The sequence below is a fragment of the Pipistrellus kuhlii genome, unplaced genomic scaffold, assembly GCF_014108245.1.
Source record: "Pipistrellus kuhlii isolate mPipKuh1 unplaced genomic scaffold, mPipKuh1.p scaffold_m20_p_2, whole genome shotgun sequence".
Taxonomy (NCBI): domain Eukaryota; kingdom Metazoa; phylum Chordata; class Mammalia; order Chiroptera; family Vespertilionidae; genus Pipistrellus; species Pipistrellus kuhlii.
Window position 1 is genome coordinate 121727356 of NW_023425515.1, and position 17066 is coordinate 121744421.

At 40.1% G+C, this 17066-nt stretch overlaps 1 protein-coding gene across 21 annotated transcripts in view; it reads right to left on the minus strand.

Moving 5' to 3' along the window:
• The window catches only part of KIF13A (kinesin family member 13A), a 202674-nt gene that overhangs the window by 110383 nt on the left and 75225 nt on the right, over positions 1 to 17066 (minus strand). For all 21 annotated transcript variants that reach the window (XR_006742136.1, XR_006742137.1, XM_045584301.1 and 18 more), the window contains exon 3: positions 6193 to 6205. Coding sequence is in view for 19 of the 21 variants with exons in the window: in XM_045584301.1 (XP_045440257.1) it covers positions 6193 to 6205 (13 nt within the window). In the remaining 2 variants the exon portion in view is untranslated. The remainder of the gene's footprint in view (positions 1 to 6192; positions 6206 to 17066) is intronic.

Consider the following 17066-nt stretch of genomic DNA (forward strand, 5'->3'; position numbering starts at 1 on the left):
ACTTCCCATGGCACCATTCCAGTGCAGACCCTTATTACCGCCTTTCTGGCACATTTTATTGAATCCCACTTCCAGCCTCCCCACTGACCAAATCAAATTCATTCTGTGCTCTGCTTTCAGATTAACTTTCTGAAAGGGAGCCTCAACGGCACCATTGCTTTGTGGAAAATATGCATTTGAGGCCCAACCAGAGTAGTTCAGTGGTTGAGCATTGACCTATGCACCAGGATGTCATGGTTTGATTCCCGGTTGGTGTCTGGGCACATGCCCAGGTTGTGGGCTTGATCCTCAGTGGGGCAGGAGGCAGCTGATCAATGATTCTTTCTCATCACTGATGTTTCTATTTCTCTTTCTCTCTTCTTTCCTTTCTGAAATAAAAATGTACTTAAAAAAAAAAAGGCATTTGAGAGATTGATGATAGGTATCAAGCTCCAAGGACTTCCACAGCTAGATTTGGTTTCAGCCCCTCTCTAGATGTGTCACCCAGGACTCTCCTTCATGCACCATTAGTTCAACTCTCCGCCTTGTCATTCTCTGAACACAGTCAACACTCTTTTTTCCATCTCTTGGCACATCTGTCTACAATCAAATGACCAAATATGTGTGAGGCTTTATACTTATATAATTATACCCCTAATTATTTAATGTTATTGAAAGTACTATAAATGGGTTTTTGTTAAATTTTCTTTTCTAATTGTTCACTGCTAATATATAGAAGTATAAGGTGGCCCTCACTAGTTCAGCTCATGGGTAGAGCATCGGCCTGCAGACTGAAGTGTCTCAGGTCTGATTCCAGTCAAGAACATACCTCGGTACCAGGCTCAATCCCTGGCCCAGGTCGAGGCGTGCGCAGGAGGCAATCAATCACTGTGTCTCTCTCTCTGACTCTCCCCGCCCCCCACTCTCTCACTAAAAATCAGTGGGAAAATATCTTCATGTGAGGATTAATAACAACAACAACAAAAATACAATTTGTATTTTTGACCTTTCTGCCATCTTGCCATCTCTAAGTTCTAGAAGCTTGTTTGGAGATTCTTAAGGTTTTCCAGTATATGACCTTAGTGTGTGTGTGTGTGTGTGTGTGTGTGTGTGTGTGTGTATATATATATATATATATATATATATATATATAGATATAGATATAGATATAGATATAGATATATAGATATATATATATATTTATTTATTTTTATTTTTATTTTTTTGGTCCTCCTTTCCAATATGAATTTTTTTTTCTTTCCTTTTTCTTTATGGCACTGGTTAGGAACTTCAGTCAATAATGAATAAAAGTGGCTAGAGCATTAACCTTGCCGTATTCCCCATTTGAGGTGAAAAGTGTTCAGTCTTTTAAAATTAAGTATGATGACAGCTGTAGATTTTTAACGGATGCCATTTATCACGTTGAGGAAGTTTCTACTACTAATTTGCTGCAAGTTTGTATCATAAGTGTGGAATTTTTTTTAATGCTTTTTTATCTGCATATATACTGAGATGAGCACATGGTTTTCTTTCTTTATTCTGTTAATATGATGACATTTTTTTTTTCATAACTAAAAAAAAAACCTGTTAGACCTCTCTACATAACAGGAGGGTACGGATAGTGACAACTCAACCAAATATTAAAAAAAAGAAATCCCCTCCTTCCTCTTAATCAGCACTACCATCTCAAACATTTCTTAGTAAAATGCATAAAAGCCTTATACACAATATTGCAGGTAGGTGATTATTATTTACCATCATCACATAATCCTCCAACAGTTGCTCAAATACAGGCTACATGAAAAAGATACTCCTCAGGAAAACACAAATTAATGACAAGAAAGTTGGTGGTGATATTTGAAGGCCCAGTGGGCATTTCCCCTTTGGAGTTAGGCCAGAGAAGAGCATCAGCATCATGGACCAGCCGGGCATTTGGGTCTTCTTTATTTTTTAAAATATTTTTAAACATCTTTATTGTTGAAAGTATTATTGTACATATGTCTCTTTTTTCTCCCATTGACCCCTTCTAGCCATTCCCACCTACCACCCCAGGTCTTCACCACTCTATTGCTTGTGTCCGTGGGTTATGCATATATGCATACAAATTCTTTGGTTAATCTCTTTGGGCATTTTTTTTTTTTAAAAGAAGAAGAGGAGGAGGAAAAAGATCATAATGATGGAATCAGGACAGAGAGTGTCCTGTGGCTCAGTCTCCAGCAAAGTGGCTCTGTCCATCAGTGGAGATGACCAATAATATAGCTGGACTTGAACCTTCTTTCTGCTAAACTGGCAAATGCCCTTCTGCTCTAGTAGATCTTTATTTCTTTATTTCCTTTCTTCATTCATTCAATAGTCATTGTGTAGCTGCCATGGGTTATAGGCATTGCCCCAGATAAACCACTAACTTTTTAGTTTTGCCATTTCCGGAGTGTCATATAAGTTGGAATCATATAGCTTCTTCAGACTCGCTTCTTTTCACTTAGCAATCTGCATTTAAGTTTCCTTCATGTCTTTCATGGCTTGATAACTTATACAATATTCCACTGTAGAGTGTACCACAGTTTGTGGTACTAAAGGACATCTTGATTGCTTCCAGTTAGGGGCAATTATGAAGTTGCTTATCAACTCTCAAGTGCAGGTTTTTGCGTGGACAGAGTTTTCGACTCATTTGGTAAGTACTGAGAAGCATGATTGCTCATTCATATGGTAAGAACAGGTTTAGCATTGTAAGAAACTTCGAAGTTATGTTCCAAAGAGGCCATGCCACCTTTCATTATCACCAGCAACAAATGAGAATTCCTGTACTTCATATCCTCGCCAGCTCTGGTACTGTCAGGTTTTTGGGTTTTATACATTCTAATAGTGTGTAGTGATATCTCCTTGTTGGTGTAATGTGCACTTCCCTAATGACACATAAAGTTGAAGATTTTCATGTGTTAATTTGTCATTTGCAAATCTTTGGTGAGTTTGCTATTCAGGTGTTTTGCCCATTTTTTAATTGGACAGTTCAATTATCTTACTGTTGAGTTTTAAGAGTTCTTGTATGTTTTGGGATAGCACTCCTTTATCAGATGTGTTTTTCAAATATTTTCTCCTGGTCTGTGGTTTTCTTTTCATTCTCTTCACAATGCCTTTGTAGAGCAAAAGTTTTTAGTTTTAACAAAATTCCACTAATCAGTTTTAATTTTATGGTTCATGCTTTTGTTGTTGTATCTAAAAGTCATCACCAACCCTCAGATCTCCTAGATTTCTTCTATCTTATCTTCTCGAAGCTTATAATTTACATCTTTGTATTTAGGTCTATGATCCACTTTGAGTAGTTCTCGAAGAGAGATTTAGGATTACATTTGCTTCTGCCAAGTGCCTAAGGGGATCTGCATTCTAGGATCACTTTGATCCAATGTCAATGTTTGAGATTTCCTAGATTACACAAAGATCTTGCAACCACACAGCAATGAATGTGAGGACTGGTTTACTTCTGTTTCACCTTTATACCCTTCCTTGTCAGCCCAAAGTATAAGTAGGTTTCCAAGGACAACAACTCTGGCAGACCCTGACACTTTTGTCCCCGTAAGTCCTCCAGGGCCTGCAAGGCTCAAAAACACTGCTCTGCTGATTAGTTGCTTTTATTTGAAAGGCATGTAGTCAAACACCAGGTAAACCTCTCTAAGTTTCTATCTTCTCTCAAATTACTAATTTGGTATTTCTCCAGTGCCTTCAAGCAAAGGTTTTTAATATTTTGTCAAGTTTCAGTTGTCCTCAATTATACAGGAGTCAAAACTGGATGTTGTACCCTATGAACCTCCTGTATAATTATTATTATTATTATTATTATTATTATTATTATTTTTACCTCCTGTAGTTCATTACACTGTGTATATACATATGTTCTCTACCTCACCTCTATTAGAATGCTACAATCAGGGCTGATTCAAACCCAGAATAATTATTTGTTCAATTGAACCAACAGTCTTTTCTGTTACTTGTGCTAATTATTCATTTCAAAATCTCATTGTTTTATTATTTTTAATTTAAAATCTTTATTGTTTAAAGTATTACATATGTCTCCTTTTCTTCCCATTGACCTCTCCCTGGCCACTCCCACCCCCCAGCACATGCCCTCATCCCCCTACTGTCTGTGTCCATTGGTTTTGCTTATATGCAAGCATACAAGTCCTTTGGTTGATCTCTTATTCCCCTCCCCCTCTTCCCTCTGAAGTTCAATGCTTCTATGTCTCTGGATCTATTTTTATTCATCAGTTTATGTTGTTCATTATAATTCCACAAATGAGTGAGATCATGTGATATTTATCTTCTCCAACTGGCTTATTTTGCTTAGCATAATGCTCTCCAGGTCTAGCCATGCTGTTGTGAATAGTAAGAATTCTTTTCTTTTTTCACAAAAAACTCATTGTTTTAAATCAATAAAAAAATTTTCTTATATAATCATCATTAAAAGTATCTTTCCTTCTCCCATTTGCTTTCAATATTTACAGCTTCTGTAAGAAAAGGTCTTATCTATTTTAATGTCTTTTTAAACAATTTAACTCTGTGTCATGTATTTGATTTCAAGATGGTCTTTATACTTTACAGATGTTTTATGGCATAACACACACACACACACACACACACACACACGTATAAACATGATTTAACATTCATTTTATTTTGAAAATTTCATGATACTTCTCAGAAACTATCAGTAGGATAGATTCCTAATGAAACCACTAAGCTATATACACTGGATAGAAAGGCACTAGAACATTTCTGTGTATAAAGAATGACTGATTTTTTAAAAATGTGCTCTTGTGCCTCTTTTCATTTCAGTGTTTCTCCTTCACTAAGTAGCCTCATATGGAATTGCTTACAATTTCATTACCCTTTTCTGTGGGGAAAGAATTAAATATATGACAAGGTTGTCAGTCTGTTCAGAAACCTCTAGGAACCAACAGCAAGGGAAGGAAAAGCTACTTAAGGGAACTGAGCAGCAGAGATATTTCTTGGTTGTGAATTTTAGGGATTATAGCCACATCAATAATTGCTCCCCGCCCCACCCCCCAAATTTGGCCAGGATGACGGTGCTTACACTTCCATGAGAGCATGCATTTCCTCTTTCTTAACAGGCCTGATGCTATTTGTTCAATGTGTGCCTTCCTTGCTGGAGTTGAAACATTTAGTGCCAAGGACAATTCCTACATTGCCGTAAGTAAACATAAAGGATAAATTTATCATTTTAGTGGGTTTCCTTACTCCAAAGCTAAATTATATTGTCCCTTATAACCTTATAGTCAAGTATGCCTAATCTATTCTGGATTCCTGACCCTCACCCAACCCATCTTAGATTCTGACATATAAGGTGTGTGGATGTAGCCTATCTTGATCGCATCTCAGAAACGAAAGCTAGAACCAGCATCATTGGTCAGGGGCTGGTCGAGTTTCTCCTTCCTTTTGGCACTAAGTATCCCTCTGATACCCAATAAAATGCTCACTGGTAACAAAATCAGCCTTCAATTATTCAGGAGTTGGTCATTCAGATACCCTGCTTCTCATATTCTTTTTTCCCACTTATTCTCTAACTTTTGGGCTTCTCACTGGTAAATATGACGTCAATGGCTGGCCAGAGCAAGGGGGGTGACTCCTACCAGTGGACTTTGTGAATAGTTAGAAATTCCAGTGGAACACACAGAGCTGGTAGATGGGTGAAACTCTATGTAAAAGGTTGGAGAACTTTTCTGATGATAGCAGCTATTCTGAGGAGGACACAGAAAAGACAACTGGTCCAGTCAATAATGACAGTTAACACTACAATCCTATGATGTTACTATTTCGACTTCACATTTTCTAGGTGGTGATACTAGATAGCCCAAACTCCTCCATTTACTAAGTCTGGGATTAGGCCATACTACGTCCTCTCTCTGAGTAGCAGGGATACTTTCTTGGTTGTCATCATTATAAAAATAGAAACAGTAACCTGACAGGACCACAGCATTAATACCAAGAATAAAATGTATGAAACTGCTTTGTAATGTAGAGGAACAGTCTAGTTTTATATCATTACCAACATTAATTGCTTGTTCACAACTTAAGTTTTACATTAGAAAGATGATTTTTCTTCTCAAGGGGACAGGTGTCCCACATGGGTTATTGTAATGGATAAAATCCTGGGTTTTTTACAGACTTAGTATGCATGCCATGTTCCATATCAGTGCTTACCTTGGGAGGTTTCCTTAATGACGAAACAAAACATTTCAACAGCAGAAGTAGAGAGGGTTGTCAACACAGCAGCCACATCAGAAGGTAGCAATGAAAGAGAAAAAAACGTAAGAGAAACTCAGCATCCTGATAACATGATCTGAATGATATTGCAACTTCAAAAAGATCAGAGGCCAAATTCATTTCACTGCTTAAAGTGATAAATTCTTACGTTTGCTCAAAAATATAGTACAGGCATAATGAATTTCTTTCCTGATTTAATAGAACAGATCCAGTGGTTCAGAGATATTTTTAACGATTCTAGAAGATGCTAATAGAAGAGCATCAAGATAAAGATACTACAATCATACTGCAGGGGGTCAAATATTTTTAAATTAATCTCATATTAAATTTATCTTTAATTGTTATTAAAATGTATGTATATTTCCTTTGATAAATTGTAAAACCATGGTTCTAGATAACAATTTTCACATATTTAAACTCTGAACAGAAATTTGCTTCTCCATCACACATGCACTTCTTAAATATTCAGTTTTGCATGTTAATAACTCAAACATGACTGAAATTGCATCTGGGGAAAACTCTAAAAAAGGAAGTCATTCTGAAAGTAACAAACTATTAGTCTGCTTTGCTTTGTAAATATTTTCCTTGAGTACAAAATTAAGGTGTTGTACTAATCTACACTAATCAAAGGATAATATGCTAATTAGACTGGGAGGTGGTTAGGGGTGATCAGGCAGGCAGGGAAGGGCATTTGGGGGTGAACAGGTTCGCAGGGGGGTGGTTTTAAAGCCAGTTAGGGGTGAGAAGGTCAGCAGGGTGGGGAGTTGGGGTGAGCAGGCCAGCCGGGGGGGGGGGGGGGGGAGTAGTTGGGGGCGAGCAGGCTGGCAGGGGGGGTCAGTTGGGGCTAGCTGGAGGGCAGAGTGGGCAATTGGGGGCAAACAGGTCAGCGGGGGTGGTCAATTAGGGGTGATCAGGCTTGAAGGGGTGGCAGTTGTGGGCAAGCAGGTCAACATGGGGGGCAGTTAGTGTGATCAGGCCTGAAGTGGGGCGGGGGGAGGGGCAGTTGGGGGTGATCAGGCCAGCAGGGAGAGTGGTTAGGGGCAATCAGGAAGGCAGGCCGGTGAGCAGTTAGGAGCCAGCGGTCCTGGTCTTAGGGAAGCCGTCCATGCACAAATTTCATGCACCAGGCTACTAGTCCTATATAATAAAGGCCTAATATGCTAAGTGTCCAATCGTCTGGTTGGCCTTCAACCAATCAAAGAGTAATATGCTAATGATAAACTAAGACTGCTCAACTGCTCGCTATGATGTGCAGGCCATCAGAGGGGGAGACAGTCAACCTGATGACCAGCTGCTATGACATGCACTGACCACCAGGGGGCAGATGCTCCAACCAGTAGGTTAGCTTGCTCTTGGGGTCCTGATCAGGACTAAGCGAGGCAGGCTGGACACATGCTGGGGCCCTCTCGCAGTACCTCCCAGACTGGCCAACCTCCCGTGTCCCTCCCCATTTCTGATTGTGCACCCTTGGGGTCCCTCAGACTGGCCTGTGCCCTCTCACAATCCAAGACCCCTTGGGGGGATATCAGAGAGCCAGTTTCGGTCCCATCCCACAGGCCAGGCCAAGGGACCCCACTGGTGCATGAAGTCATGCACCAGGCCTCAAGTAATTTTATAGTTTGTGATACTATGACAATTCTTGGCTTTTCTGACATGGTTATTATTAAGAAACCTCCAATATCATAAATTAATTAAATGTAAAATTAATGTTTAATAGTTTTGGAGGAGTGTTTTCCATGACTTGCATCTTTGACAGGGAACAGAATCATGAGGTACAGGCAAATAGCAAGGTGCCTTCCTCCATCACTGAGTCCAATGGAGCTCTGAGGGCCCAAATAAAACCCAGAGCAGCAAGGAAAGGCTGTCCATGCATTCCAGAGTCAGGTAGACAACTCACAACTTTTAAATCTAGCGAAGGAAAATGATGGCATTCATATGGTGATAAAACTGAAAATTCATCTCCTTGAATTCTAGGAATTAGCTGAAAGAAAATGAGACCTAGGTCATCACCTTGGGCAGTTAGACACAATGAGAATGTGGTTTTTATATTCAGGTTTTAGAGGGAAACTATCTAGAGAAATGGGTTTCTCTGGCTGCTTCCAAGCAAATCTCAACATTCTGTGTCTACCCTTTAAAACAAGATAAACATTTACAGTTGTTATAATAAAAAAATGCACAAGTGTTTTTAATTCTAAGAAAGCCGTGGATCTTTGCTTTGTGGATCAAGCTTGAGGTTCCTGCCAGGAAAATTTCCTTAAGTGGAACACTGCTCTGGAAGGCATCTGCTCTGAGCAGGTAGTACAATATTTAACTAAGCCTTCTCTGATTTTGCTTCTTATTTCTTAAAAGCCATTTAAATCACTGCTTTATTTAACAAAGGGAAGAAAGGTCACTTGAATTATAATAAGGTATGGACCAAGTTTGTAAAATATACCTTCACATTTTGGCTACGATGAACCAAGTAACCTAACAGGGCGGAGCATGCCAACAGGAACCTCAAGACTTTCTCGGGAGTTCTCCCATGCTTCCTTTAAGCCATGATTGGATGATAATCAACACCAGCATCAAAGCACAAGTGCTGGTTTGTAGCTAGTAGCTGTCCAACAATAAAGCTATACTTTCTTCACTGATGTTCCAATGTGACTTCCTTTATTCTTTTTAGGAAACAAATCCTACTTCAGCATTTTAAGTACTTGGAAAATGTGTCCCTTTCATTTAGAGAGACAGCACATTATATGGGAATGCCAATATAATTCTGCTACCATCTTCTTTGTGTGTTTCTGTTTGTTAAGAATAAATGACACTGGGCAGCAGGGAAGAAGGGGAAGCCACTAATTTCATCTAATGCTACTCAATTACTAGTCATTTAGTTTAGTACAAGGATCCTTACTATAGAAGGCAAAGGAAGTCAGGACCTCACAGCAGTACTTCATTAATTGCTAAACCCTTCTTGATGGCTGAGTTAGATCATAAGCAACTAAGTCATCCTAATTCAAACTACAGTTTAGTGCTCCCAAGAGGTTATATATCAATTATTTGGTAGTTGTGAAGAAAAATGTTCCCATTATGAGTAAACCTGATACTATAATCCTATATAATAAAAGGCTAATATGCAAATAGACCAAATGGCGGAACAGCCAAACAAGAGGTCGCTATGACATGCACTGACCACTGTGGGGGGGGGGGGGTGGCAGGGCCCACAGAACATGGCAGACGAGCGTGGAACAAGGTGGGTGTCTGACACAGTGGGATGGTTGAGCAGGTGAGTGGGGGGTGCTAGACGCTGTCATTGGGACAAGCCTATGGTGGCTACTAAAAATTCTTTGCTCTGGAGTGCCACGGTCCTGCCCGCCATGGTCGTGCCCAGTGCTTGCACCCACTGCCAGCACCTGGAGCCAGTCCCGATTGCTCGGTGCCATCAGCAGGTGCAAGTGGCGGCTGCCAGCCCTGATTGCTCCTAAGGGCTTATCCACCTACCCCTGATCCTTAGGGGCAATCAGGGCAGCAGCCGCTGCTCACACCCACTGACGGTGCCAGCCCCAATTGCACCTGCTGATGGCGCCAGTCCCAATTGCTCTACGCCATCAGCAGGTGCGAGTGAGGAGGGCTCTGTTGGGAGCAGCAGTGGTGGGAGCGGGGCTGCTAGAAACAGGGGGCTAGGGGTCACAGTGGGAGGGGCTGGGTGGGGGCATGGAGGATGGGCCGAGTCCTGCCCCTGTGCCCATCGCAGCCTGGTAGTCCACAGTTCCTTTCAAGGTGTATGAATTCATCATGCACTGGGCCCCTAGTCAAATATAGCATGCTACCCTTTGAAACAAACTAATGTGATATTACAATATAAATATATAAAAATTATATGTATATGAAGAAGGATGAATAATATAAACATCTATCAGAAACAATCAATATTAAGTGAGTATATTTTTTATTATGACCTTGTTGATTACATCAATAAAATCTTATCAACAAAGAGTTCCATCGAACTCTCAGACAGACCCAGCCTATTGCTGAGATACCTATATTACCGAAAGAGGTACTATCCCCTGGTGAAGCAAACATCCTGTGAACTACAAAGAACATCCCTTCAAACAGACTGAACAGACCTGCAGACCTGGGTGTGGCTGCTGACTCATTAGAACAAAGCATTCCATTGACTCTTGGCTAAAGGCCTGTGCACTCCTGACCGCTCTCCACTGCCCACCTTCTCATTCATTCTCAAAAAAAAGTCCCGTTTAAATTATGTATACCTCTCAGGAGATGTGTGTGTGTGTGTGTGTGTGTGTGTGTGTGTGTGTGTGTAAGAAATAAACTGAACATTACATTACACTTGACATTTTAGGTGCCAGCAAGTTAATAATGTCCCTAGCTTTTAGGATTTGAAGGAAAAAATAGGAGGTACAGTTCTATACCCAGGACTGGGAAGTCAATGGATCTCTTCAAGTCATCCACACCATGTGCGTTCACTACTAAAGCATGCAATTACAATGCTTTTATCTCATTTTTGTCTCCCTGCTCCGCCTGATCCAATGTTCCTACTCTCCAAAACCCAGCTCAAGGCCTGGTTTTCTCAGTTCCTCATCCAACTGTTCGAGGCCACCTCGGCCTTCGCCCCTCTGATATTTCAGTATTCCTGAGGTCAATAAAACAGCTTAGCACTTACTGGCACATGTAAAGTCAGTAATTGTTATCTGTACATCAATAATTTTCTCTGTACAGTATTTGAATCTCGTGTATCCTTAGGATTTAAATCCCTTGAAAGCTTGAAATTAACACTACAGGCCTCTGAGGCCATCCCACATGCTAATTTCATGATCTCTATTCCCAATTCCACATACTCATGTAGGAATGAAAATACTAAAATAATTTTTACATTACAGAGTTAAAATAATCCAGATGTGAGAATTTACTTCAATCACCAACTCAGTCCCATGAACCCCATAATATTAGGGCAAGATTGCTTGCATTTAATAGTAGTGAAACCTTGGAGATTGTTAGAAACTGTAGACTATTTTCAATGACTTACTTAAAAATAATTATTTCTCAAGACCAGCACTGCATAAAGAGAAGTTCAATGGGATGTTAACAAGGGTCAAACCCTCAAAAGTTTCTGAGTTCCACTAAGTTCAGAGATGTATGCTGAGTATCATGCGACTAGAGAAAATAACCTCCCCATCCACACACACACACACGCACTCTAGTAAATAAGACTGTAAAGATAAATCGGGTCTATATTGGGTCAAGTCTTGAAATGGGAGTTGGTACTTAATTAGTAGGTAGTATGGACCTGGAAAGTTTAACAGGCGAGTGAAATAAAGGAAGCAGTGTAACAGTGTGTCAGAACAACCCTATATAGCTGGAGTTCTTCCCCATTTCTCACACTGGAAGATTTCTGGGTTAAGGAGTCTTTTGCCCATGTTTACAGCCTCTTGACTACAGTTAGGCAATTGGAATTTAGATGGCCAAAGGCCCTGATGTACACAAGCCCTAATAACCAGTCAGTGTTTCAAGGGTAATGAATGATGGTTGGAAAATGCCATAACCTGTATCTGAAAGATATGTATAGCTAACTGACATTTGACTCCTGAAGATTAGACTATGGGCATGACCTTTAGCCCTTGATGATCGTTTCCAGCTTGGAGAACTATATCCTGGGTCACCTAAATTGTCCAAGAACTCTGCCAACCAGCAAGTATTTTCTGAGTACTGATTCCCACCCTGCACATTATAGGTGCTTTGAGGGATATGAATGGAGCATAGTCTCTGACCTCAAGAAGCTCAGGACCTTGTGAGAGACATAGGTGCACAGATGATTAGCTATTAAACAGACAGTGGTAAGTGTCACAGCAGATTAGCAACAAAGAGTTGTATTCTGTCAACAAATATTTAACACCCGGTGTAATACTTTGTCGAACTACAAATACAAATCAAACATGTTGCCAATCAGACAACAATATACTGAACTTGTATACACGTATTACAATAGAATATTATGTACACAGCAGTAGCCTCCAAAGAGGGCAAGTCAAGTGGAAACAAGGCAAAGTATTTTCTCTCTGAGGAGAAAACCCCTGAGCAGAATCTAGAGGTCTAAATAGTCAGGAGGCTGAAAAGGCAAAGAAATGGCATCTCAGGAGGAGAAACTGTCTGTGCAAAAGCATTGTCAACCCAGACCACTGAGGACCAGAAGACTGCTCTGCTGAGGAGTTCACAGAAACACAGTCAGTGGGGCATGGGATGATACAGGGTTAGGGTTGTATAAGATTGGTGGGCATAAAAGTCCAGCGTCAACCAGCATTAATTAACTGTAGTATGAAGATGAGTTTCTATACTTGTATACCAACATAGCCATACATTTAAGACATAAAACAAGCACTTCTATGAATTATAAGTAAAAGGGGTTATATATGCATTTTGAAGAGCCTCTGAAACTTATCACAAGAAGAATGTTGATGCCCAAAACATCAAATGCTTATAGGAAGCTACAGCAAAATTTTCTGAACATGTGAAGAGACCAAATCATTCAATCAGAACAGACTTCTAACATTAATATGTCTGGTTTGCTTTGGAAGAATATGCCTTCTAGACTCCTTTGGTTTAAGTTACATCCTTAATGTCATTTTAAAAGGTTTTATTCTAATCTCCTATTTCTTATAAGACTTTCATCTTACATCTATGAATTTTGCAAACTAGGTGCTTTTCAAGAACACAGTCCCTGTAGCTGGCTAGGGTCTGCTCTGGATCAATGGGAAGAACCAACAGGGCCTGGGTTGGGAAGAGAAAGAAGCAAAATCAGGAGGAGGAGGACAGACTGGGAGAAAACAGCAAGGCAAGAAATATATGGTCAGGATAAAATTAGAAAGCAAAGATGCTAATTAGAGTTGATGAGATGTAATATTTCAGATGTAGAACATTTCAGGGTGGTAAACTCTAACCTGGTCACGCAGAATCTCTGTAAAATGGAATGAATGATCATTAATACTAACGCTTATGCAGTTCTAACTATGTTTCAGGTATGTTCTTATTAGCTCTACCTGGAGTAATGCATTTAACATATTTGATAACCCTATAAGACTCTATTATCGTTTTTCAAATAAGAAAAACAACACAACTGAAATACAAGGTACAGAGATTGTATGCTTTGCTTAAAGTCACAGTTAACTGGCAGCAGCAGCCATGATGTAAGCCCAGGCATTCTCTGACTACAGCACCCAACCCCTTCCTTGCCCCACTCTTAATAGCTACAGTGCATTGCCTCTCTTGAGTCTAAAAGAATCTAGTGAAAACTCTTTTAGCCTAGGCTAGGATACTGGGTAGCAATCCATGAGGATGCTCAATGATGTGTATCATCCATGTCTGCATGGGTCATCCATGCAGTTAATGTCATCAACCAGCCCTGTCTGTGTCAAGGTCTTCATGAGTGTATTAGAGAATCTCAAAGGAGGAATTCAGGAAATAAAGGGATGTTGTGGCAGTGTGGAGCCTGAGGAAGGCTGCAAATTCCCACATTCCGGAGAGAGGAAGAAAACGGATCACCACTGGAGAGGGCTATGAATAAAGCCGCAAAAATGTGCATACAGATGTATTAGGAACAAAACTTAGGCAAGGAAAAGCTAAAATAAAGTTGTAGAGTAGAAGGTATGTTCACGGAGCAGTAGGCAAATAGAGGTAATTGAGAACTATAAGGCAGAAATAATATACAGCAACCACAGTGCAGATAGCACGGAGTGCCACGCCCACTTTGACTTTTTCTAGAAGTGATTGCCACGGATGGCTTGTGCAATGAGAATAACATGGTGAGATCTGTTCTAGGGAGCTGTGGCGGAGGCCACGCCACCTGCAGAATGAGCAGTGAGGGATGTCCTAATGACCCTCTACCTAGCGCCCACCACAGCCTCCATGGTGTGTGAGCTGGCACCACTGCAAAGACAAGAGAAAAACAGGATAAAAAGGAGAGAACAAAGAAACAATCTGAAGGCAGAATCTGTAAGACTTGCTGACTGATGAGCCACCCCCTGAGCCTCCCCACTCCATCTGAGAGGATGGAAACACAGCTGTAAAGGGTGGAATGACTTTATATGGTACTTCCATCACAGACCTTGAAATGAGATGAATGAAGTGGGGAAAAGACTTCACATACCTCAATATTTATTGTAATATGTTGTTGAGTTTAAAATTTTAATTCCAAATACATTTACAATAAACAACTAATGGTTCCAAAACACATTTAAAGAAAACCAAACTGCATCATTTTAAACATTATCATTCCACTTAACCTGCTCTTATTTTCAATAAAAGTCAAAAGGAAAACTGAACCTATTTTGTACTTGTGGAAAGACTTGTGGTTTGGTTTTCTGGTGTATTTGGACGACATCCTCCTGGCATCACGAAATTTGGCTGGAATTCTATAGTAAGTAATATAGGAGAGTGGTGAAGAGTTCAGAATTTGGAGACTAGCTCTGCCACCCTCTATGTTGATCTTGGGCAATTTTACTGAACTGAGCTTCAGTTTCTCTGGCTATAAATTCAGGCTGGGAGAGCACTCCTTCAGGACTGCTGAAGGGTTACATGTGATGGCAAGGCTAACACTACACACCATTAGCACTCAGTTATTGCCCAATAAATGTCAGATGCTATCGTTGTTACAACAAAGAGCCCTCCAGGATAATACATGCAAATGTCAACACAGCCCCACCAAATTTCATCCAGGAAAAAGTTACTTGGAGTTGAAGAATGAGAGGCCTTTTTTGGCAATAAGAGAAAATTTATTTTCACAAAAAAGAAAGGAAACATGTTGTTTAAAATATGCTCTTTAACACGGACAGAGGATGTTGACAACTGTGGGAGCACACTATCGAATACATGGATGGTCATTATAATCTTAAAAGAAAGTTGCTATGTGTGAAACGTTTTCAATGTTCAGAAACTGGCTTTACAGGAAGAAAGAATAAAAGTGAATGCACAATGTTCTGAGTCTCGAGTGTCCTTGCTGGAAAGAGAGGAATGACAGGGAGGGTCAACAGCAGAGAGGCCTCCCTGGCAGTGCTCAGCCAGGAGAGGAGACCCCAGGCCTGAAAGGTGCCATTCTTCTTACCTCAGTGATGGCCTACCTTAAAGGGATGCATAATATTAAAATCTTGAGGGGAAAATGCTCACTGTGTTGTCAATGACATAGTGTTTTTGGGCTATGAGAGTATTTCATGTGAGAAAAAGTTTTTTAAGAAAACAGGTACTGACCCTGGCTGGGGGCACATGCAGGAGGCAGCTGATCAATGTTTCCCTCAACTTCTCTCCCTCTCTCTCTCTCTCTCTCTCTCTCTCTCTCTCTCTCTCTCTCTCTGTCTCTCTGTTTCTCCCTCACTCCTTCCTTTTCCCCTCTCCCTCTCTCTAAAAATCAATAAAAGCATGTCTTCAGGCAAGGATTAAAACACACACACACGTACAATAAAGGGAGGGAAAGAATAAAGAAAATAAAAACCTTGGAAATATTTAGGTAAACATTTATAAAGTTGGGCACCTTTTATTTTTTAAATAATTTTTAAAACATATTTTATTTATTTTTATTTATTTTTTTTTTACAGAGAGGAAGGGAGAAGGATAGAAAGCTAGAAACATCGATGAGAGAGAAACATCAACCAGTTGCCTCCTACACCCCCCCCCCCCCCACCGGGGATGTGCCTGCAACCAATGTACATGCCCTTGACTGGAATAAAACCTGGGACCCTTCAGTCCACAGACTGATGCTCTCTCCACTGAGTGAACTGGTTTCAACAAAGTTGGGCACCTTTTAATAACCAAACTATGATATTAATGTTTCTAGCAAAGGCTGAGAGCAGGTGCATAACTATAAACTTCAGCATACTTCAGAGGACTGGTCACATGTGACATCTGGTCCCATGTACTGCTACATGTATTCAATAGAACTTCTATGACACCTGAAAAAGTGGCCATAGGAATGATTTAAATTATAAAAATAAACTACATTAAAAATGGCCTAATATTTAAAACTGTGTCATTTATTCTGTCTATAAAGTAGTGGTTACTCACCATACCCCTCTCTAGAAGCACTGTTTAAGGACCTGAAATGCCAGCAATAAAAGGTCAGGGGTCACCATCAGAACACAACCCAAGGGAGTAAACAGTTTTGGTTGCTTTTCCTGAAGGGACACCTGGAATTATCAACTGAGTACCAAAGAGCAGAATCACTGTGTCCTTGTAAGATGTGCCCAACAGACCAGGATGAACATGTATAGTTTGACAGTTTCACTATTGAGTTACTAGAATGAATTGTGAGACAAGGTGATTTAAAAAAAAAAAAAAAGCCATTCTGTTAGTCTTTTCCAAAACATTTTTTGCAATAAAAACATACCAACTTTATAACAGAAGCAATAAACTTCCGAAATAAAGCGAATAAAAACACCAAAGTCTTACAATCCCTACTGGAGGTTTCCTAAATATAATGCAACACAACTTCATTTTTTAAAACTCATCATTTTCTTTCTGCACAGTGTGTACAATCTGTGTGCTACCCAGCAAAGCAAGTCTGGTAATATGGGTCATACCATCTCCACAGATGAGGCAGGAAGCACACAGTGGTGACCCTCCACATGGAACTGACCACGGCCCTCATGCTACACATCAAGTGGCTTGCAAATAACTAAATGAACTCTTGTTAAAGGACCTAATCAACCAATCTGTGTTACCAAACTCTCTTAATATCAGGTCCATCTCCACTATGATACTAGTAATTGTAAATACACTTCTAATAAAAATTTTATTGCCTAAAATATCTTAGATAAAAATAATTGATGTCA